We start from the raw sequence: 24346 nt of genomic DNA, 5'->3' as shown, positions 1-24346 counted from the left end.
CCTGCTTGGAACCCTTACAGTTGGAACCTACAGTCACCATGAAAATAACATACCCCATAATCTTCACTAATTGATCTGCCTCTCCTTTCCATCCCAGTGCAGAGAAGAATATATCTTGAAGTGTGGCAGGACCCTATGAATTGCTTCGGTCCACAGCATATGAATGATGGTCACCTGCATCATGTGAAAGTGGAAACACTGTCTCTGCTCCTCTTCCCCTGCTCCACTGAATGAGAAGGTCAGTACTTTATTGAAGAAAGTGAATCAGTTTAAAGGGCTCTCTTAAAGTGAAGAAAGAGGGCCCTAAAAAGCAAAGGAAGCAAGAGATCTTGAAGCTAAGTCTCAAGAATTGTGTGTGTTTACAAGCATATGGAACAGACTAGAGTGACATAGATAAGAAACCTCAGGATTTAACTAACAGCTGAGCTGCCAAAGGAGCGGGGAATCTGTAACCAGTAAGGACTTGGAATAATCCCTGGACTCTCTGATTAATCTCGGCGAAGTTGGTGAGCTTAGGAAGCTGGGGTGCTCCTATCCATTTCAGATGTGGCCACAGTAGACCATGGAAAATCTCCTGTAGGGTCAAGCCAGGAGTCTTGGCAAACAATGAAACAAGGAAACCCCTTCAGAGAGCAGAAGTGAAACCTAATCAAGGAATCTTCCCTTAGTCCAGATTAGGAGTGCTGCCTCATGTCTAAAGTAACGTGTAAACTCAATGCCATGAGTACCTGGGCATTTGAAGTTACTCCCGACCTTGGAGAAGGAGTGAATGTATCCTTTATATTGCAAAGAGAGTAAAATTACTTTGGATTTCCAGGCCACAGTAAACGTTACTAGAGTTTACCATTATATTCTGTTTCCTTCTTCTTTTGGAGGACTTTGGAAAGATTACTTCTCCCTGGAAGACCATATTCATCCTCTCCTTGGTTTTAGGCTTGAGATGCAACTTGCTTTACTCACTGATGTGATTAGATGTGATCGTCATTTCAGGGCGAAGTACTCAGGAGAACCAAAGTCTGGTTTCCGTTTCTTCTTTTTGGTACTCAACCACTGAGCCACATCCCCAGCCCTATTTTATATTTAACTTAGAGACAGGGTCTCCCTGAGTTGCTTAGCACCTCACTTTTGCCAAGGCTGGCTTTGAACTCCCCATCCTCCTTGCCTCAGCCTCCCGAGCCGCTGGGATTACAGGTGTGGGCCACCAAGCCAGGCCAGTTTTCTTCTTTCTCAATTTTGTCAACAAAAGCGACTTCTTGTCCCAGTGCAGCCACAGAAGACTGGAACCCCTGTTAGTCTTATTTCCTGAGGCACCCCATGGAGGATATTTGCTTTAAAGGATTGTCCAAACCTCCAGTAAACTGTTGTGTGAGGAACAAATATATATATAAATCTTTGTTGGTGTTCAGTCACCAATTTTTTTTTATTGCTGTCATTCCAGCGTCACCTACTGTTACAATGACTATAGACCTCTTAAACTCAAGTCTGAGATGATCTATTCTGAACTCTCCTGTAAAAGTTCTGAAAAATCCTGACAGTGTTAAACCTTTAAGTGTCTGGGGCCTTATAAAAAGAGCTCGATCCAGAGGTCCCCCAGGTAATATCAAGTCTCTCTGCTCCATACCTTGGCCATAAATCTAGTCTCAACAAAGAGCTCACAACCCACCAGAAACAGAGGACCTATGTATATGCACAAATAGCATTATAAGGCAAATAATAATAATAATAATAATAATAATAATAATAATAATAATAGAATGATATACCTGAAGACTCAGATGAGGAAAACTCTTGGAGGTTGAAGTGCATGAAGAAAAGTAAGACTTGTATAGGGCCATAAAGCAGGAGAAGGATTTCAAGTAAGTAAAAATGTGGGAAACCAGACATTTCAGGATTCATAGATGCAGAAAGAATCAATGAAAGGTAAGGCATATAAGGAAGGCTCTCCATATGGGGTTGGAACTGAGTGAGAAGATAATCAGAATGACTGGAGAGGTGGAGAAACTAATGTGCCTAGGGAATGGAAGAAATGTAGGAATTGGAAATTGGGAGACACTCTAGGATCCTGAGGGGTGGGGGATGGCTTTGCTAGAAACTCTATGGAAGGAACATGAACTTGGCAAAAGACTGTGAGAGAGTGAAGAGCAAATGGGTGGGGGCAGGAGCTCCGGGTAGACAGCTATTAAATTAAACTGGAAATGAGTTGGGAAAAGTTTGCATTGAGGGAAGGGACAGATGCAAAAGAACCTGAGGATGCATTGAATGGGAGTCAAAAGAATAAGGATCAACAGTGAGGAGGAATGCGTATCGAAAGAGTCAAGCAAAATGTTGTCCATGTTTTCTGCTTGGGTAATAGAGGAGAATAATGTCAATTCACGTTCACCCCCCCCTAAGCAGTTGAGTTTTGGGGGAAAGATGCAGATGCACCTTAGGAAATGCAAGTAGGTCTTTCCTTCCCTCACATCCAATGCCACTGCTCTGCTAAAAAGCTTTCGTAATGAAGTTCAATAAAAGGATCAGGACTCAGAAAGAGGAACTTTAGATAGATAGCTGGCCTAGGAATGGTTACATGACGATGTCCTAGTAAAACTAACAGACTTTAAAGGTGAAAATAATTCTCAGCAGTTTTAAGTAGGAAGATCAAATAATTTATAAGCTCTGAGGATCTGAAGAATTAAACTGCCATCAGACTTATGTAAAAAAAAAAAATAGCAACTAGGGAGCAGAATTTTCAAAAGAGTCAGGAAAAGTGTGAACCTAGCATTTTATTACCAGGCAAACTTTCCTTCAAGTGTCAAGTCTACAGGACAACAGTTCAAGAGAGAATCGTACAGCCATGAACCTTGCTTGAGCAATCTACCAGATTAAATTCATCCAACCGAGAGATCATTGGGCAGACTTCAGAGAAAACATAAAGGTGGCAAAACATTTTCCTTTTTACATTTGAATAAAATCTATAGATTAGATATATTAGTGTGCACATATCTGTGCATACACACATCAAAAGTTAAAACAGAAGTGGTTCACAAAGTAGACAACTGGCATACGTATGCAACATGTGGCAAAGGAGAAAAGATCCAAAATAAAATAAAATGGAGGGAGGAAGGCCACAGAAATAAAAACAGGATAAACACATTGATTATTGTATAAGCAAAAAAATATAAGTTAAACATTGTTAAAAACTAATGAACTAGATAAAAAGATTAAGTTCTAAACGCTTGAAACTAAACAGCAATAAAAAGTTAAGAATGAAGATAACTACTTTTAATATTTTAATTCAGATTAAAATATTCCTAAGTATTTAAAATTTAAAAATTAGTTAAATATCAAAAAATGCACACCTTACAGAAAAGTTATTAATAAACTATTCTTGAAAAGCAGTATTCACTGATGTTCTCACAGGAGAATTATTTCCAACCTCCAAGGACCAGATAGCCTCAACATTGTGCTTCCACAGCACCCAAAAAGAAGGAAAATTCCTAATTTCTTTTAATAAAGCAAATAGAACATTGATGTTAAGCATATGAAAATATCACAAAAATAAAAACCATAGACTAGTATTGTTCATTAATATTGATACAGGCTGAATGAAATATTAACAAGCAGCATGCAATATATCCAGGTGGGATTTATTTTTGGAATACAAAACTGAGTCAATATTAGAAAATTCACTAGTATTATCCACCATGCTAGTTGATCTAAGGGAAAAACCATGATTATTTTCACAGATGCTTAAAAAGCTTTTCAATACCTATTTTTGATTAATAAGGAAAAACTCAAGAAATGGAAATTAAGTATTACTTTTTTTTAACATGAATTAATCTATATCTACATATTTGTAGATCTATCTGCCTGCCTGCCTGCCTGTCTATCAAGCTATCATCACTTTCATCTATTTCAGTTTTAGAGACTGTATCTTAGGAAAGCTCTTGAGGTATTCACACTGTCAGAAACAAACTATGCCCTTTATATCTATGAATCCTTAACACTGTGCTGGTAGTATTAAGCCAAAGAATTAGGCAAAAAATTAATTAGAATATAAAGAAGTAAAATTGCCTCTATGTGCCTATGATATGATGGTATACCTAGAACGCCAATGATAAAAATAACAAACAATAAAAGAAATCACTTAGGTAGGCAAATAAATTATCACACAGAAATCCATAACCTTCACATACCCAAACATAACCAGTTAGAGGTTAAAATGGTAGAGAACTGTATTTATAAATGCCAACAAAGACAATTAAATACATATTAATAAATCAGATAACATAGGAGCCTGGACCAGGAAAAACATTTTCCTTTTTATATTCATTGTACATTTAAATAAAAGAGATAGATTTGATGCTGGTATTCTAGCAGGGTTAATTTTCTGATAATTGTATTGTGGTTATAAAAGGAGTGTCTCTGATTTTAGGAAGAATACACTTAAGTATTTAGGGATCAAGGGCCATTATATTGGCAACCTTCTCTTTAGTGTTTTAGACATACAATTATACATGCCTATGTATTTGGAAAAATACATGAAGATATATATATGTTATATATATGTATATACATATATAATATATATAATGTTTGTATGCATATCTATTTTGTATGTGCATGTACACATAAATAGACAGATAAGCAAAGATAAATGATAAGGCAAAGGTGATCAAATGTTAAAATTTGGGAAATTTGAAGGGAATACAGAAATTAATTCACACTGTTTTCATAACTTTTATATGTCTAAAATTATTCCTAAAAACATTTAAAAATAAGTGACAAAAAATCAGTCGTGGATCTAACACTGGCTGCATAAATGATGGTATGATATGATGGATTATTAAACAGTCATTAAGAGGGAAAAACACTAAGCTAGCTCTACACGTACAGCTCTTAGGCTCTGCCCCCAAGAATGGATTGATACTGTTCTTGTGACAGTGGTGTCTTCATGAAGAGTGAGTTGGCACCCCACCTTATGCACTCATGCTCTCTCACCATGCACGCGATGCCCTCTGTCATGTGCAGCAAGAGGGCCCTTGCCAGTAGCTCTTCTCAATCTTGGACTTGCCCGCCTCGGGGAAGTTAAATATGATTTATAGACAACCCTATCTGTGGCATGCTGTCCCATCAATGCAGAATGAATTGAGATGAGGGCCAAGTAAGATGTGAGAAATGGAAAAAAGTCAAACTGAGACCTGAACAATGGGTGTAGTGGTCGAGTAAGAACCAACAGGTAAGGTCACTGCAGACAGGAGGAGCCCTGTGCAAAGGTTCTAAGGAGGGGAGTCCATGTTGGCAAGCATGCAGTCAGCAAGAAAGAATCTCCATCAGTAAGCAGGGGCTGGATGGCTTAGGGTCTTGAGTGCTATGTTGTTATCCACCTAGGAAAAGAGGGAGAGTTTGTGCATAAAACCTCTTAAGAGTTTTGAACTCAGCCAGGATATTTTTCTCAGTACTAGGGATTGAACTCACTGATTACCACTGAGCTACACCCCTAGCCCTTTTCATTTTTTTTTTTTAATTTTGAGACAGAGTCTTGCTAAATTGCTGAGGCTGGTCTGCAACTTGTGACTCATCTGTCTTACCCTCCTGAGTAGGGGGGACGACAGATGTCCACTGCTCCACCTGGTATGTCGGGCACCACTCTTCCAAGGAGTTCATATTTAAGATTCTTATTCTAACAGGCAGCATTTGAAGTTCTGTAAAATAGAGAGTCACCACAGATCTGAGCTCTAAGGTAGGTAGGTAAACTGGATTAAGCCAGATTAAATCCGGGTAGAGTGAATTAGATCATTCTGACTGGATGTGGGAGGTAAGAGTGGATTCCCATGTAGGAGGTCTTTGTGAGTTGTAGGATAAGAAGGAAGAGAGGTACAGCCTGGGATGCTGGGCTAAGGAGGGGACAGATGGTGTACAAATCCAAGGGAAAGTAATGGAGGGTGATGGACTTGGGTGTGGGAGGAGAGACAGACATCAAGGCTAGTATTCAATATATGGTGTTCTGCTTGAGCAACTGAGTAGCAGTAGGGTGGATAACACAGAGGGAAGAGCACGCCAGGATTAAGGAGCCAGTGCACATTAAAACCTCTGCCTTCTGAATCATGCAAAAAGATCTACAATCACACAGAAGAATTACCTTGATAAATTTGGGGAGTTCTTAAAAGAGGTCTCATGAAAACTAGAAATGTTTCAGACATAAAGAAAAGGGTCATTTACTTTATTTATTTATATGGGGTGCTGAGAATCAAACCGAGTGCCTCACACATGCCAGGCAAGTGCGCTACTACTGAACCCTAACCCCAGCCCCACTATCATCGGTTTTTAAAATGAGAATCTCACCATGTTACCAAGGCTGGCCTTAAAGTCCTTGGCTCAAGCCATCCTCCTTTTTCAAAGCTTTCTAAGGAGCCGGGATTATAGGTGCACACCACCACCATGCCCAGCCTGTCATAATTAATTTTTAAAAGCACAATTTGCCTGCAGGAAAAGGGAAAAGAGTGGAATGGTGTTTTAGTCAGCTTTTTCACTGCTGCAACCAAAAGACCTTACAAGAATACTTTTAGAGGGGGGGGGGGAACTTATTTGGCACTCATGGTTTCAAAGGTCTCAATCCATAGGCAGCTGGTGTCATTGCTCTGGACTTGAGATAAGGCAGAACTTCATAATAGAAGAGTGTGACAGAGGAAAGTGGCTCAGGACATCACACTAGAAAGGAGAGAGAGGGAGGGAGAGAGGGAAGGAGGGAGGGAGGGAGGGAGGGAGAGAGAGAGAGAGAGAGAGAGAGAGAGAGAGAGAGAGAGAGAGAGAGAAACTCCCTTCATTACAGAAAAAAATTGTACCCCAAAGGCACACCCCTACCTCCTCCAGACACACCTAACTGCCTACAGTTACCACTCAGGTAATCAGTATCAGAGGATTAATGCACTGATTAGGTTAGGGCTTTCTAACCCAATCATTCACCTCTAAGCCCTCTTGCATTGTCTCACACATGAGCTGTGGGTGGACACCTTATATCTAAACCATAACAGGTGGTCAAACATTTAGGCACAGTTTCCTGGTCAATCAAGATTCTGAGAATTGAGGAGCTTGGCTGAGAAATCTGGGAGCTGGTGGTTATATACAATATTGGCAATCATTTTCTTTGAGCAATAAAAGTAGACTCTACCTAAAATTTTTAAAAAAGGGTCAAATGTTAGAATTTGGGCAGAATAATAAGGTGAGGGGCAAATGCTCAAAAGCCTCCCCAGAACACATCAACTCACATTCAAGAACGGGCCAAGAAAGCTGCTTATTCTACTCCTAGAATTACCACCACTCTTGCCCAGGACTGCCAAAGACTGTGCCTCCCTCAGTTCTAAGCCACCTGGATTCTGGCTAAGGTTCCACTCTCTCATTGCCCTGTGGTCCACATTTTTTTGACTCCCCCTTCTTTTCTTGCTCTGGGACCCACATCTTCATCTGCACAAGCAGGAGCTTCGGAGGAATCTGCCACACTCCAGTCTGTGCCATGGCCCTGGATATTCAAGCTGAATGCATTCAGGCATACGCGTTCAATTGCTCTTAGTAAAAAACCAGAAAACCATTATGCTCCCTCAGAATTGTTCCCCCAGGGCAAAAGCAAAAATGATTCACTGGGAAGCAGATGAAGAGAACAAGGTTCCAGCATTCATCCTATTCAAGGAATGAATACTTTATAAGCGCTGGCCCCTCTGAAGCCAGACTGCACATTTATGAATTGCTGGTGGAAGGGCCTTCAGGTGTGAACTAGGAACAAAACGCTGTTAACCTCGGGGGAAATCATCTCTCTCCATCACTGTGATCATACTAAGAGGGTCTTCTTGCTGATACTTTGAAGTGCAGGCAAATAGGCCACCCCGGGAACACATGGGGTACTCAAACCCAAAAGGTTACCTCCAAGAGAAAAAAAAACCTCCCTGCTTTATTCTATGCAGTAATTCTATGTTCAGGAGGTGCCTTATCTTGAAATGATCCCAGAATATCAAATAAGGAAGCGTTTTATCAGTGCTCTGATTTGCATGAGGAAACGGACACAATGAGACATTTGCAACCTAGGCCTTGATTGAGCGTCCACCGGGCACTGACCCCCTGAGCTCATGCAACTGCATCCAGCTCTGCAGCCCCAGCCACCTCCCCATCCGTCCAACGGCCGGCCCCGCCCAATTCATGCAAGAGGAACAGAGGCCAAGAGAGCTGAAGATCAGTTTGCTGTGTCCCTGTCTGCCCTCAGAGTCAGCCACACACAGAGACCTGCTTTTCATGTGTTTACTTTGCTTTTTAGTTTTGTTCTGTAAAGCAGAAGAGTTAGAAAGAAAAAAGACGGTATGGTAGGGGTAAACAATTAGAATTTTTTTAATTAAAAATATTCCTCAACCAATATATAAAAACACAAAACTGCACCTATTAGTACAGTACCATGACATTGGGTAATGTTCAAATCAGGGTAAACACATCTGTCTCCTCAGACGTTTATCATTGCTTTATGGTTTCTTCCAGCTCTTTGACATGTGCAGCATATTGGGATTATCTATAGTCACCTGACTGTGCAACAGCACCCCAGAATTTATTAATCCCACCCAGCTGCAATTTAGCACCCATTGATCAACATCTTCCCATCACTTACTTCCTCCTCCCTTCTCTCCCTAGTCTCTGCCATTAGTTTTAACTCAACTTATATTTTGTGCTCGGGAGGATTTGGGACACTATCTCCAACCTACCTTTCTAAGTCCATTTCCTATGGACTCACTACAGGTGCCTGGGCTCTGGTCACTTTCCTGCTATTCTAGGAACATCTCAACTCCTATCTTCTGTAGGAAGCCATTTAGGAACATCCTCATTCAGTGGCCATGTTTCCTTCCTTTAAACCCCTTCAGCACATCTCTGGATCCACTGCATGGAACTTCCCATTCACTTGACAGGAATCAGACCACCCAGCTTCTGGAAGATAGATGTTGTCTTGCTTATCTTTACTCAACCAATATTTTATTTTGTGGAAATGGGAAAATGCCCGTGTCTGTGCTGCCATTTTTGTCTGGTTCTCCATCTTGGACAGGACACCAGAGTCCTAACTCTGGTCTCTTTGTATCACCCCTCTGAGCTCAGGTATTTCTCTTCTTAGCTACAGGAGAACCTGCTTTCTAATCCATGAGGATGATGAATGAATCTCGGAAATGGAGGTGACCTTGGAGACCATTGAGAGGACTTTATCCAAATTTTTTTAAAAAAAATTATATCAATGCTTCTCAAATTTTAATGTGTATTTATGAATTTCCTGGAGATCTTGTTAACTGATTGTGATTCAGTTGATTTGGGGTACAGCCTGAAAGTGTGCATTTCTAACTAGCTGCCCAGCAGCCCTTGCTGCTGGATCTAGTTTTTTTATTCTGTTTCACTCTGAAGCAAGACTACCTTGCCTGAGTGCTTAGAGATCTGGTGCATGTGTTTCTCTAGAATCTCCACAGCAGCTCTGAGAGGTAACTGGTACATATGATCTTAGCTTATAGAATAATGTCATAGAGGTCAAGGTCATATAGCAAATGGAGGAGCTAGGAGTTGACCATGTCTGATCCCCAATGACTCTCTTCTTTTTGCCATTTGTTTTTCTTTCACAATGATCTAATGAGGGAAATTTATATCCATATTTGGAGGAGAATAAGACTGAGGCTGAGGTCATGATTCTGGGCAGGAAAGACTGGAATTCTTTATTCTGCCCTGCTAATAATCAGTGTAAGAGCAGAGCCCCAGAATAGCATGATTGTGTTCTAGATGATGGTTTCCTAACAATACCGGACTTATGCCCCACTTCTAGGACCCCATGGAATTCTGGTAACTGTTGATGAAGAGGTCCACATAGACCCTTAGTAACATAAAGCTCCTATTTCTACATTTTTCCTGTGACTTGACTGAGTCCCAAAGCTAAGGGTGTTTGAGACTCTTGGCAGTGGGAAGAAAGTGAGGGGAGTAAATGCCAAGGTTGGCTCCTTGGGAAGAGGAGATTCCCAACTTGGATGACTGGTCAGTGCCAGGAAGAGAGATTGTACTGGCCACAAACTTGCTCCTATAGCTAACTTGAGCCAAAGGTCATGGTAAGAGAGAGCTCAGATCTGGCACTAAAAAAAGGATTGGGGGAAAAAAAATAGAAGAACAAGAGCACAGAAATGTTAGACCTCTGGCTGGGCAAGCCAGCCTTTATGAAAACAGAACTTAATCCTCTGTCCTCTCCCAAAGAGATTTGAAAGACAGCACCAATACTCAGGGTGAAAAGCCTCATATGATTTTCCCCTCTTGCCTGATAGAGAGTCAGGTTGGTGGCACTGAGGCTTATAAAGGATGCATTGATGATACCAAGGTCCAGAAAGTCTTGTCTCTTTTCTCAATGCTGAGGGTCATGGGAAATTTAGCTGTACCCAGGTTACTCCTCCTAAGCTGAATATACATGCACTTTACAAGGAAGAGCTGAAACTTCCCAAAGCACGGAGACTTGCAGTGCATCCTGACTTGCGCATCTTTTGTCCTACACTACCTTTCTTCTTACATCAGCCCAGCAGATTGTACCAGTAGACTGGTCCAGCACCTGCATGGTCCAATGGGAGCAGATCCATAGAGAAGCATTCAACAGGGACATGCATGGGCTAGGGCTCAGCATAGGGCCTGCTGCATGGAAATTTTTCTCTTGGAAATTTTTCTCTTGACATATTTATTAAAGTAGTGTGAGTTGGTTAACAGCTTAGATGCCACATGAAGACAACAGTCTCTGTGTCAATTCAACTCAAACACTCTATTAGAATGAGGAGATAAGCCAAAGAGGAATGATGCTTATTTCTTTGGTCAGCTTGTACTGACTTATGAGGCGGAAGACTTATTGGCTCAAATGGGTCTCTGAAGATAAACTGGGTGGTGCTGATTTAGAGGTGAATGTCATGAATAGTTTGGAAAGTGGGTCCAGGATGCTATGGTTTCATTGTTGCTGAAAGTAACCTTGGTGGGAACAGAGTGCTGAGCAGGATGGAAGAGAATCAGAACATCCTTTCAGATTTCTGAAGGGTCATGCATGCGTATTCTTGTTAACCGAAGCCATATGGAAATAGGACTTTTGTGGAAGAGTGGCCTTTAAGCAAAATGGCTGAGCTTGCAAACAGAGGTATCCAACTTGGAAAGATCTCAAAGGTATTGCACTGGGTTTTGTTTTGCCTTAATTCTCTTTATTTTGTTTGAATAGAAGTTATATCAGGAGATGGATCCACTGGGTGTAGGTGGAATCCACCATTCATGCAGCTCCATCCTTGCAAACAAAGCAATCAGGCCCCATACAAGGTTGACTCAATTTTTAACAAAACATGAAACCATACTGATGCCACATATTTTCATAAGGGCAATACTTAGGGACAGCTCTGTGTGCTGGCCAGGGATCATGTGAAACACCACTGAATAAAAGCTGAGCACACCAAGTTAATGACTAGTGCTCAGGATTCCGACGTTAATCAGCAGTGAACAAGCCGAGAGTACACAAGGGAGCTGTCCCACGTGCACAGACCAAACCACCAGTCGATGGCTTACAGCTTCGGTGCCCTCAACTGTGAAAGAAAGCTTCCTCCCTGCTCGGCTCCCACTCCTTCCGCCCACCCCTCCCTTATGGACAGGAAAGAATGCCCCCAGGAAGTGAAGCCTCACAGAGACCATTCTCTGGCAAAAAAAAAACAGGTCCAGCCCTCTCCCTCTCTCTCTCTCTCTAGCTGTACTGCAGGCCTCCCTGTTACCATGGAGATAGGACGCCTTCTGAGCTCTATGCTTTCTCTGGAGTCCAGCCTTCAAATACCTTAGTATAGTCCAACCCACTCACTCTCTTGGCTCCCCGGACTGAAAATCTCCAAGCTGGATTCCTTTAGTGGAATGATTCAGGGATCTCCTTGCCACAATCTCCTGATGGTCGGAGGGTTCTTGCTAAAATCCTGAGATGGGGGGGGGGGGTGGCCGCCTATGGTTCCACAGAAGCCTGTGCATCCACATGCCTCCTTTCTTTTCTAAAGAGAAGACCTGACTTCTTCCCTGTCTGAGATAAGACCACAAGAGCACCCAGTCAACGGGGCTGATGGGAGCTCAGGAGCATGGCTTCAGGGATACAAGTAGATCAGACCAGCAGATGGGCTGGGGAAGGTGTGTGGGAAGACAAGTGTGAGCCCAGACCTCTAGGAGAGTGCTGGGTAGAATGTCACAGGGCAGTGGAACCAGAAGAAGCTGAAGGAGGTTCCTGAACTAAGCTTCGGTGAACTTTTCCCTGTGTTTAACCACAGTGATCCTCTGCCTTTCTCATTACCCCCAAACTGCACCACCTCAGAAATCCTGCACTCTAGCATTCCCCCAATCTGGCCCCAGACTTTTCAGACTTGCATCCTCCTGCCCTTGCCTTCTAACTCCTGCTAGAAACCTTCACCCAGAATTATCATTGTCTATCTTTACATTTTCCAAAATGTTCAAATCAATTCCTGGCTTCCTTCCCTTCTCAGGGAGTCAGTAATAAAGTAGGTACCACTGGGTCAGCCTCTGGGATTCGCCCAACTCTGCTACTGCCTCTGCTCAGATCTGTGGGTTTAGACTGCCACAGGGCCACCCTGAAGTCCTGTGCTCGGTGAGAGTCCCACATTGCCATCAGGATTGTCGCTTTGCCAGCTTTGATCTCATCACCCGCTTCAATGTCCTTATCCCTTTCTTAACATTGACTCCTCCCCCTTATTTTCTGCCTCAGATCCCATGGAGCATCGGGCTGGGGAGCAGGACTGGCCATATCCAGCCTCATCTCCATGGATTATCATTTAAACAGGAAAAGGGATCTGCTCAGGATCCTTCTGTGGGATCTGCAAAGGTTCTCATAGATCAGCAGCTTCTCACATTCTCTCCTTGTCTCCATCTCCCAGGTAACCTCAGGGCAGCCCCAGCACCTGCTTCATGCAGGTGGACCCCCTTCGTATTTCTTCACACAACAAGAAAGTTTCTACCTCAAGCCTTTCTGTTGCCTGTGACCGGTCTCTGCAGGTCTCCATTCAATGATCCCCTTATCTGTCCAGAGTAGCTCTCCACCGCAGCACTCCCTATAATCTTACCAGCTTTAGTTCTTCTCCTTGCACTTACTGTCAAGAATTTATTTTGTCAGTATCTCCCAATGAAATGTTGAGTCCTCCATAAGGATGGATTCTGTGTTGTTTACTTTTGATTATTCCTTAGCACACAGTAGACCTCTTAAGTATTTATCAAATTATAAAGAGTTCTATTGCTTGGAGCGTTTGATGTTTCAGGGTGAACCACCTATAAGGGGTAGGGATAAGGGTGGGGAACCGGGCAGTTGAGAGGTCTTGGTAAGAGTTGCTGGGTTCTGTTTGAAAAATCCAGATTTGTAGCTCCACCCCATGGTTTGTAGGTATGAGAAAGCCCACCTTCAAAATGGCCCCAGTGTTTTGTCAGCTCTTGATGTTCTTGTCCCTGTCCCTGTAGAGCTACCTCCCATCCTGAAGGGAGCTGGCTTGTGTAACCTGTCAGATACTGTGAAATAACGGCTTGGTCATGAAAGACATTGTGGCATGTGACTTTCTCTTTCTTTGATCACCCAGCCACTATACCACGGAAAACACTCAAGTAACCCAGGGAGATGAAATGTCACAGGGAGGCATGGAGTCAGAGGCCCCCTGCCGATGACCAGCACCATGTGAGTGACCCATCTTGGAATCACATACACTAGCTCTAGTCAAGCCTTCAGATGACGCGACCCCGCCGGACGCTGTGACACTGTGATTGCAAGTTCAGGAGAGACACTCCCCTCAATTCAGAAGCACCCACATTTCCAACCCATAGAAACTATAGGAGGTAATAAATATTTATTATTGTTTTAAGAGGCTAAGTTTTAGAGTGATCTGTTTCACAGCGATGGGTAATTATTATGAAGCAAGTAACACGGGGGCTTGCAATCCCAGGTTCGAGTTGATCCGAGTGTCTCTAAGATTGTATTTCCCAGTGGTTAACCGTGCAGCCCGTTTCCCTTGGTCGGTCCCAATTTAATGCTGCAACTTTTCATAGCCAGAAATGCCACCTGTATCCTTAATAAACTTTATTTAGACACAAATAGACACAACAGAAAGTACATACACAGATACAGATTTGTTTTTCTCTATAGGATGAACAAACATCACAGAAGGATTTAAAAAGTAGATGCATGGAATGTAAGAAAATATTTGCAAAGTTCCTTGTTCACTCACACTGGGAACAGACACATATTTCAGAGGAAGACAGGGATATACTCCCCCCGACAACAGGATTCACATTTGGTGGATAACAGCACACAGGTGTTGGGAAGGTAATCAAGGAGTTAGGGATCCAGTTACTCTTGAGGTGACAGAATGCTCACAACACTAGTAGGATGCTTGTTTAAACAAAAGAGAGAGTGGAGGAGGATTCCAGACCCCCTGCCCAGATGCTCTGCAAGCTGTCAGCTAGGTCTTAAAGCAGCTCACAGAAAGCTAGGTGAGCTTTCATCTTGCAGCAGAAAGGTCTACGCCACCTCTAGCTTTGGGTCCACATTATAGAGTTTTACAGAAACACACTTAGGATGCGGAAACTCTCCACATGCACGCTGGCTTAGAAACCCACAGTACAGGACATTGACATGAGGGTATAGAATGGGACTTTCGAGTAGAAGGGGAATAACAGCCCCGAGAGGCAGACATACACTTGGCAAATGCTGCCACATCCATTGGTAGTGTTTCCACCACGCTGTTTGTGGTCCCTTCCCATGGGGAGCCATGAGCATCTCAGTCCTGTTTCCCCGCCGTGGGCAGAACAGGATGGATGTCTCTCGGAAGTCTATTGACCTCTAAAGTCACCCCTGTGACCTCCTGGTTACTCCTGTCGGAAGCCACACATGTCCCCAGGACAAGCTGCCATGGAACCACCCCACTTACTCCTTCCTGTCTTGGACCCAGCCTCTGGCCTCCATACCATCTTCCAATTTTCAGACCGGGGTTCCCTAGGCAACCTCTGTATTTTTAGTAAAAAATGGTTTCCACTGTACCCTTCGTGTGTCCTCTTCCTAACGTGACAAATCCAGATGAGATGAAGTTATGGAGATCGGGTCCTCCACTTCGGTAAGCATCCTTCCCATAATGCCCTGCAAGAAGATGGGGCACAATTACCTGGCGCATCCACCACATCAAAACAGAAGACAATGGCAGCTCCATCAACCAGCAGTGAGTGATGGTGCACTTAGGTTCAAATCAGCAGCTGAGTCACAAGGCAGAAGGACTCAAGGAAAAATATAATATATATACAATATATATTACCGAGAATATATTTCTATATATATATATATACATATACATATATACACATAGATAACTTTATGTGTATATATTTGTTACTGTTCAACAAAGAATAACATCACGTTGAAAGCAGAGAAGAGAAAAAGGAGACACATGAATTGATTTTGGCATTTCTAACCAAGTACAAAACACCAGAACATTCTTTAGAGATGCTCCTCAACTGACAATAGGGTTGCCTCTTGATAAACCCAGGGCAAGTTGAAACGTCCCATGATGAAAATTCGTTTGCTATGTCTACCCGACTGAACGTAGCTCAGCCACACACCGCAGATTGAGGATCTGCTCTTTCCCCTTGTGATCGATCCCATGGCTGACCAGGCGGCTGTGGCTCACTCCCGATGCCTAGCATCACAACATATTGCTAACCCAGGAAAATATATCAAAATTCAAAATGCAAAGTGTGGTTTCTACTGAATGTGCGTTACTTTTGTACCATTATAGTAAAAAAAAAAAAAAAATGCCCACTAGACTACCCTAGGCCAAGGACATCCTGTTCCTGTCCCACCTTCCTTCTTTCTCTTTCTTGCCTTGTACATTTATTTTCTTTCTTTCAAAGCATGCAGGAGTGGGCCTGATGGGGACCGCTCTGTTTGTGAATGTTTATGAATCATACACAACCTATGGGATTACAGGCTGGTAACTTAAGAAAAATCTAACAGCAGCGGAAGCTGGCAAGTCGAATGGGGGTTATAAAACACTGGGAAAATATTTATGTGTTTTCCTTCCTTTAATTTCTGCAATAAGACTGTATCTTCCATCAGCCAGATGCAGACGTCTACCCATAGGATGGGGGTAAGAGAAAGGCCAAGGGCAGGGGAATCACCGTGGGCGAACAAATTCAGAGTAGGAAGTTAATATTTTATTTCTGGACACTCAAAGTAGGGTTTTAAAATATCCTTGAAATACAGGCAATGTAAAGAAAGAAAGAACTTTCTAACTGCCATCCTGAAGTAGGTACATGCAAAAATGGAGAAAAAGTCTTTTTTCTTTTCACATTACCAAAAGCATGTATGAAAAATTCTAATTATAATAATGTGCGGAACCACTTAAGATATAAAGTTAAAAACTGGATAGAAAACGGGATTTTAAATGTGATAACAGTGCTGTAAAAATTCAAGCCAGTTGCGCGCACACACACAAAAAAAAAAAATTGAAAAGATTGAAAGAAAACTCACAAAGACATTGTCAGCTGCCCTTGGATAGTTAGAACATGAGTGTTAATTTATTTCTCCTTTCAACTTGCCTATATTTTCCAAGTTTTTCTAGGATGAATATGAAATTTTTATAATCTAAATAGGCAAAGTAAATGTCCAACAGAAAAATTCCTGATAAGTGCAAACACAAAACAAATCAATTTTTCTTAGCCAGGTGCCCTCTAGATCAGTAGATCTCAACCAAGGGTGCGTATTGGAATTATTTGGAAGCTGTCAAAAATATAGATACCCAGACCAACTCCCAGGGAGTCTAATTCAACGGTGGGGAGTGAAGGCTTAGACAGGGGTATTTTTAACTCATGGGTTTCCAACTCCTCACTGTAGGCAATGAGAACCGCTGCCCTAGCATAAGTGGAGAAACAACCTAAATTGAGTTTATTTGGGTGGGTTAACTGGGACCACTATAGGTACACCATCCACTATTGATGTGCACAACTCTGAAGCTCTTCCTCTGGAGGGTAAAGTCTGGCCCCAACTCCTCCCTTCTTATTCCAGATCTCAAACCTAAGCCCATATCAGAATAAATAGGAAAGCTTAAAAAGATCGTGGGGGCCTGATTCGGAAGATGTGGATTAGAGTTTGCATGTCTATCAAGGTCCCTGCTAACGTCAGTGTTGCTGGTCCAGGAATCACACACGACGCTTGTCCTACAGCATGAGTATCATGAGCATTCATCACTGGTTCCCTGGACTTTGAAATAAATTACCTCATTCCTCAGGACATGCAGCTTTTCACAAAGAACATTTTTACTGTAAATCTCTGTGGTCACAGCATATAGTTTCATAAGAGTTGTCAGAACTGAGATAAAGACTTCTACCCCAAACCATGTCATGTGACAGCTCTAGGCATGACTCTGGTACCCAGAGAAATGCATCTGCCCTAGAGGTCAAGGGATGTGTGGAAGTTGTGCTCCCAACCTCAGAGAGTGCAGGGACCCTGCTTGTGTAACACTCTCTCCCCACCACACCAAATAACAGCAAGAAACAGAAGGAACAACTCTGAACTTTCATAAATTATGTTTTTGTTTGTTTGGGGTTTTGTTTTGTGCAATGCTGTGGATGGAACCCAGGGCCTTACACATGCTGGGCAAGCACTCTACCACGGAGCTCTATCCCCAGCCCAAAACTCTCATAAATTTAGACCTCATTAATTCAGAACCTGTGATACATCCCGCAGAATTGGGGCTGGTTTATTTCTGTGCTTCTTATAAATAAAATTTTTGATAAACAAATCAATACCAAAGAAGATGGAACATAAAACAGGGCCTGTGCTATTTACAAATCATTCTTGTCTGTCAACTGGAACAAGGTCCCTCAGGACTAAGCACTGCTCTAATGCTTTGGGGCTCTGTTTGTTTGAAAAGGAATTGAAGTTTCTGGATCATCTACTTGTTGGCCAGACAGAGGGATGGAGCTCTTGATAGTACAGCTTCTAAAATATATAATAATTTAGCCAATGTTTTATAGTATTTTGAGGTTTACAAAGATCTTTTCCATACACTATGAACATTTCCATCAATCCTGCCTGGTAGGTGGTTTATTATTATTTCCCATTTAATGGATGGGGAAATTGAGACCAAAGAGCTGAACCTGGTAGATGATTGAGCAAGCACTCATACCCAGGTTCTCTGACTCCCAATACCATGCTCATTCTGTTGTGCACACCCAGCTTTGTTTATGTGTCACCAGAACCCTGGGAAAAATGGGAGCCAGTCAGTGGTAGATCCTGGATCTCTTCCAAGATTAACTACCTTCCAAGTCCATAGTCTTTCTACAACCTCAACCCTATGGCCTGACCAGTGTTTCTTTCTTCTCTAAGACTGTAGTAAGGACATGTAGTTAAGATGTGAGTTCAGGAGAATTCCATTTGGTAGCACCCAAATCCATAGAAGTGAAAACTCAGAGGTTTCGAGCTTTGAGTCTGGAAGTTTTGAGGGGGGGGGAGGAGAGAGAGAGAGAGAGAGAGAGAGAGAGAGAGAGAGAGAGAGAGAGAGAGAGAGAGAGAGAGAGAGAGAAAAGAAGAAGAAGAAGAAGAAGAGGAGGAGGAGGAGGAGGAGGAGGAGGAGGAGGAGGAGGAGGAGGAGGAGAAGGAAGAGGAGGAAGGAGGAAAGAAGAAAGAAAGGAAAGAAGGAAGGAAGGAAGGAAGGAAGGAAGGAAGGAGGAAAGAAGAAAGAAAGGAAAGAAGGAAGGAAGGAAGGAAGAAGAAAGAAAGAAAGGAAAGAAGGAAGGAAGGGAGGAAGGAAGGAAGAAGGGAAGGAAGGAGGGAGGAAAGAAGTAGGTAGGTAGGGAGGAACAGAAGAAAAGAAAGAGAAATAGATACTGAGGTATAGAGGTAGGACCCAGGACACTGGGGCAGAAATAGAGAAATGTAGGGTTAAATTGGCTTAAAGATATTGAGTTAAACAAAATGAAGAGCTACTTGAAAACCAAGTCTAAGAATTTTTTCAAAGGCCATGAGCACCAAACTCTCTCTGGAGCCCTTCTTTTTTATTTTTCCAACTGCATCTCTTGGGACACTTTTTGAGAAAGCTGCCCTTGAGGTTGAGGTGGAAAAAGCAGAGTGACAGCTTGACAATTTGTCTGAGCAGTGGCTCACAAACTCGAGCATGCACTAGATCCCCTTGGATGGGACCTAGATTGCTCTGCTCAAGCCCCAGAATTCCCAGTCTACTAGATTGGAGCATTTCTAACAAGTTCTCAAGTGATGCAGATGATGCCCATTTGGTACCAGGACCATGTTTCATGAACCACTATATTAGGGCTGGTGACAGGTGAGTTTTTTTGGCGGGACCCATGGACAAGGTCAACAAGGATTTATTGACATGCTCTGTACCTCTCATGAACCAGGGAATTATGAAGTAAAGAGGATTTAGTAAAAAAGTGAAGCTCCATGCAGGTGTATCATCAAAAGAGAGAGGAGTTAATGTCATCTTTGTATCTTAGTGATGCGTGGAGTTGATGGGTTGGTATAAATGGCATGAATGGGTGTCACAGAATTCATTAGCTGTACCACAAAGAGCTACTCCCTTCTCTGTCCCGTAGCAACAATCCTGAGTCTCGGCCCAACTGCCAAGTCTCAGGGCCAGAGGACAAAGGAGTACAGACTTTGATCAAATTGCAATTACCCAGAAACAACCATCTATCCAACAGAGCTCTAAGCAAAAGGAAACAAGAGCATTGTGAAGCATCCGGGTAAAGTGGTGTGAGCACTTCCTGTATCCCAGTAGAGACAAATACAAACTCCATGCCAGAAACAAGGGTGGTTTCGGGCTTCAGAGCATGACTGCTACCACCTGCTGAACCCAACTGTGCAAAGCAGCATCTAATGATGTTTCTACCTCCAGTTCTGCCACTGCACCCTGACCTTCACATGGACAGCCCTCCCCAAAGCCAGATGGGTTTTATTCTAGCTCACTTACTGCCCAAGCTTCCTTGACCTCCCATCAGAATTCCATACCCCTCCCAAGTCTCAGCAGAAGCCAGAAGTCAGAGGGACAAGAGACAACTGTCCTCAGGCAGGAGGCAGATTAAAGCCAAGAGAGGTCCAAGGCCGAGCTCCTGGAGTGGTGCAGTGCTGCTGGCTCTGATAAGGAAGTGACCAGAGGGGAAAATTTCTCTGTACAGGAGATTTAATGCAAGCCATGGGAAGGGGGGGGGGAATGAGATACGATCTAAATGATGCTCTCTGTGAGATTCAACAGGGTTGTGCATCTGTGAAATTAGATCAACAACCATGAGAGGGAAACAAACCAATCAGGACTGTTTGCCTGGATTTGCAGATCCGGACAACAGAATGGATGCAGAAGGAAATTGATGATGTAGCATCCAATGAGAGAAGCACACCGTGTTCTCCGTGCTGGGAAAGGACATTGAGAGGGAAGGCAAGTTCCCGTGGACTAAAGGACCCAGGAGCCACTTAATGTAAGACTCCCAGAGGAGAGGCGGGAGGGATGGTTCAGAAACAGTAACTGAAAGTTAATAGTGTGTGTGTGTTTTCTGAGCAGCTGGACAACTTAACTTCTAGATTCCCCGCCCCCCACAAAAAATGAATCAAATATCAGACTGTATATTAGAAGGACTCCATACCTACACATGTCCTGATAAAAATAAAGAAGAAAAAAAAATCTCAAGACAACTGCTTAAGATATGAAACCTACAAAACATGAAGCAACCTTCTTTAGCATTTTGAGACTTATTTTCTTGCAAGTAAGATGATGTGCTGGTTGAGGAACAATCTTATCTAGAACTCAAGTGACAAGTGTATACACACACATACACACGCATGCATGCATATAACTCATACTATATATTGTTTAGAATAGCAATGTCAGTGCTATTTAAGGGTTCACTAATATTTTGAATTAAAGTGTTTTTATTCCATTTTTCTTACTCAAAATTCATTGGAAATAATGAAAAGAAGGAACAATAGAAAAACTACTAAAAAAAAATGTCCAGGCTTTTCACTAAACAGAGGTAGAACAATATACCTGGAAATATACCCAAAAATATGTACACAGAAGTCAATTTAAGGAAGACCAAAGACCTAAATACAAAATAAAAGCAAACCCTAAAAAAATGGTAGAAAGGAACATAGGAAAATATATTAATGATCTCAGAGCAGGATATAAGATTCAAAAGGTACAACCTAGAGAAGGAACTTTGGAGAAATTTTAAACCATGATTCATCGAAAACAATTGTGAAACGTAAGTCAAAGACTAGAAAATACATTTATATCAATATGCAGAGCGCATAAATAACTCCCAACTAATAAACAAGAAAACAGTCCAAATAGGAGAAAATAAGCAAAAGAAACAAATATGCAACTCACAGAAAAGAAAACCCAATGGGCCAATATACATAGAGTAGGGTTCAATTTCACAAGTAATCAGGAAAATTCAAATTAAAACCATAATGAGATGTCATTTCACACCCAGTAGAGTGGCAAAAATTAAAATGCCTGAGATTACTGACATGGATAAGCAGGAAGTCTCGTTCACGTACCTTCTGGTGGGGATGTAAATTGGTACAACTGTTTTGCAAAGAAATTGGGCAATGGGTAAGGAAGTTGAACGTGAACGTATCCTAGAACTGTCCATTCTTTCTGTAGGTACATGCCCTAGACAATCCTCACACGTGTGCATAAAGAGCATTGCACCAGCAAGTTCATGTGTGACACTGGTTTTAATAGAGACAAACTGGAGGGAGAATCTCTACTCCAAGAGAAAAGTGATAAACAGCAGTATACTTGTATAATGCAATCCTGTACAACTGGAGAAATGCAATGCAATGAAATGAAATGAACCAGAGCTCTAAATATTAGCAGAGACAATTCTCAGCTATAAAGTTGAGCACATAAAAGCAAACTGCAGAAAAAAAAATAGAGTAGTATGAGATAGGGCGAGTTTTCAAATATGCAATATAACTCTATTGTTTAAGGACGTGTACATAGGTAGTAATATACAGATGAAAGGTGTTCAGCAAACCCAATAACTATAGATTTCAAGATAACAGATAACTTCCATGGGTCAGAGGTAGAATACAAGACAGAAAGAACACATAGGAGTTACTGGATTCTATTTTTTATGCTGGATAGCTGGAGACAGCTTCAACTATTAAATAATGTTTATTTTATTTTTGTTTATAACATAAAATGAGATGATACGTGATAGATACTGAATTGATAGAGGATGGATGGATGAATGGATGGACAGAATGGTCAACTGTTTTTGGTTAAGTAAGTGTTACTTGAGGCTTTCACTCATTCTCAAATTACCCTTCAAGAATAAAGCTAACCAAGAATCTTCAGTTTTAAGAACTTGGAGACTAAAATATTCCTGAGTCCCCACTGTGGGGTGGGGGTGGGGGATAATAAAACTAGGTGATGATGAAATCTGTCAATCAAGAGGCAAAACTACAGAATTTCTAAAGCCATGACGGCATTTATTTGTGATCTTCAAGGAGCACAGAAATCTAAAAATTCATTGAGAAAAGATTGGTAAATTAGATGACATGCTTTTAAGCATTTAATGAATTGTCTTTATGGACAGACACAAAGTTAAATGAGGCTGGAGCAGCTCTGGGAAATCTGGTGTGCAAACAGAGCAATAAAAGTACACTATGGAGATGAAATAAAGCCAAAAGCAGCTTCAGGGATGGGAAGAACTGCTCTCCATCTTCAGAGCCCGCTTGAAATGCACAGTGCGACCTTGGAACGCACCTGGAACTGGCCTCTGGGAAGAGGGTGATCTGGAAGGATGCTCAGGCCCGCCCTGCAGCCCCACGCCCGGCCAAAGCCTCCCTATGGAAGGATATACTGCAGACAACAGACAGAAGCCAGACAAACCCTAGGGACAGATTTTGAACACATGAGATAAAGGGCTTTCTCCTTTACTTACAAAAAGCTCAAGCATATCAATCTAGAAAGATGCACACCAACTAGAAACAGTACATTAAAAAAAAAAAAGGAATATGCAGTTACTCTCACTCCTACCCCAAAAAAGAAAGGAAAAAAAATTCAGGCATACACACACACACACACACACACACACACACACACACACGTCTATCAACCTTAACTACTAAATTAAAGAAATGCAAATCAAAATAGAGATCTTTTTTTCTAAAAAAACCAATCATTTGCCAAGACCTAAGAATTCTACCATCCTCAATGCCAAGGGAATGGACACTCTCATTACCCCTCATGAAAGCATAAATGAGTAATGCCTACTTGACTTATTTTCCCTCTGCCATGAAATTTTCCCTACAAAGATGCACTCAGATTTTTCCAATATTTATGAACCAGGATAAATAGTCCAGAATGGGCTGCAAACAGTTTTTAATCAATGGGGAACTGACTAAACTATAACGGTGGAAGACTATGCAGCTATAAAAAAGTATGACGCAGAGCTATACATGCTGTTTGGGGAAGATTTTCAAAATATAGATAGTAAAAAAACAACAACACAACCACAAAGAACAGCAATGTTTCGGTCTGGTTCCTTTTTTATGAGTGATAATTTTTAAAAATTCATACAAAGAGAGTATCTATAGGCACACTGCAAGGAAGACGGTTTATATAATGAATGTTTTTCTGGAACTAATCATACCCACAAACTATTAATTTTTTTTTTAATTTGGGAAGAGAGACAAGGATGAAAGGAGAGAGATGTCTCCCTTTGTCTTTTATTACTGTTTACGACTTAATTTTCCTAAACTGGTATGTGTGTTAGGTTTATTTTTGCAGTATTCGTGAAGTTTATCTGAGATCATGAAGTGGGGTCGTGGGCCATATTTCTGCTTCCCTCTTTGGCTTCTTTCTATGAGGAAAAACTCCGCTAAAAGTCATTTTATAAAAAGAAGTACGAGGGTCAGGAAGTGAGAGGTGCCCACCTTTCCTGTGTCAATGACAAGTCTCTTATCAATACCTGCCACACACGGGAGGGTGGTAGGGAGGATTAAATGGGAGATGTATAAAGTGCTTCCTCTAATGCTCTGCACCAATAAGCACTCAAAAAATGGGAGCTTCTCTTGCATTAAGACCACATTCTTTCCTCTTCTCACTCTGTGTGTTCCCCCAGCTGACCTCAGGCCAGAATGGCAAAGATGAGGGAGCTTCAGAGAGTCCCAGGTTTACCATCTGGCCTGAGGGCCCTTTCCCTTGGAGAAACCCTGGGGCTCCTTTCAGTTCCCAAGAAACTACAGCCCTGGCTCTCCAGTGAGGAGGGGGCCGTGAGCCAGGATACCTGTGCTCCTCTATGCAGACACTTT

At 42.0% G+C, this 24346-nt stretch overlaps 1 protein-coding gene and 1 long non-coding RNA gene across 4 annotated transcripts in view; one reads left to right on the top strand and one right to left on the bottom strand.

The window, feature by feature from the left end:
- Positions 1–24346, bottom strand: part of Shisa6 (shisa family member 6) — a 285217-nt gene that overhangs the window by 143960 nt on the left and 116911 nt on the right. For 2 of the 3 annotated variants that reach the window (XM_078042901.1, XM_078042899.1), the window contains one exon: positions 15059–15154. The exons of the other annotated variant lie outside the window; for it this stretch is intronic. In XM_078042901.1, the coding sequence (XP_077899027.1) occupies positions 15059–15154 (96 nt within the window). The remainder of the gene's footprint in view (positions 1–15058; positions 15155–24346) is intronic. 3 annotated transcript variants of the gene reach the window in all.
- LOC120884199 (uncharacterized) overlaps positions 1–24346 on the top strand; it is a 218645-nt gene that overhangs the window by 170881 nt on the left and 23418 nt on the right. Inside the window, exons 10-12 of the long non-coding RNA XR_013436335.1 lie at positions 98–238; positions 13605–13857; positions 20358–20499. This is a non-coding gene — a long non-coding RNA (uncharacterized LOC120884199). The remainder of the gene's footprint in view (positions 1–97; positions 239–13604; positions 13858–20357; positions 20500–24346) is intronic.

This window comes from Ictidomys tridecemlineatus, chromosome 3 (genome assembly GCF_052094955.1).
Source record: "Ictidomys tridecemlineatus isolate mIctTri1 chromosome 3, mIctTri1.hap1, whole genome shotgun sequence".
Lineage (NCBI taxonomy): Eukaryota > Metazoa > Chordata > Mammalia > Rodentia > Sciuridae > Ictidomys > Ictidomys tridecemlineatus.
Note: the sequence above shows the minus strand (reverse complement) of the source record. Positions and strands in the feature narration are given on the sequence as shown.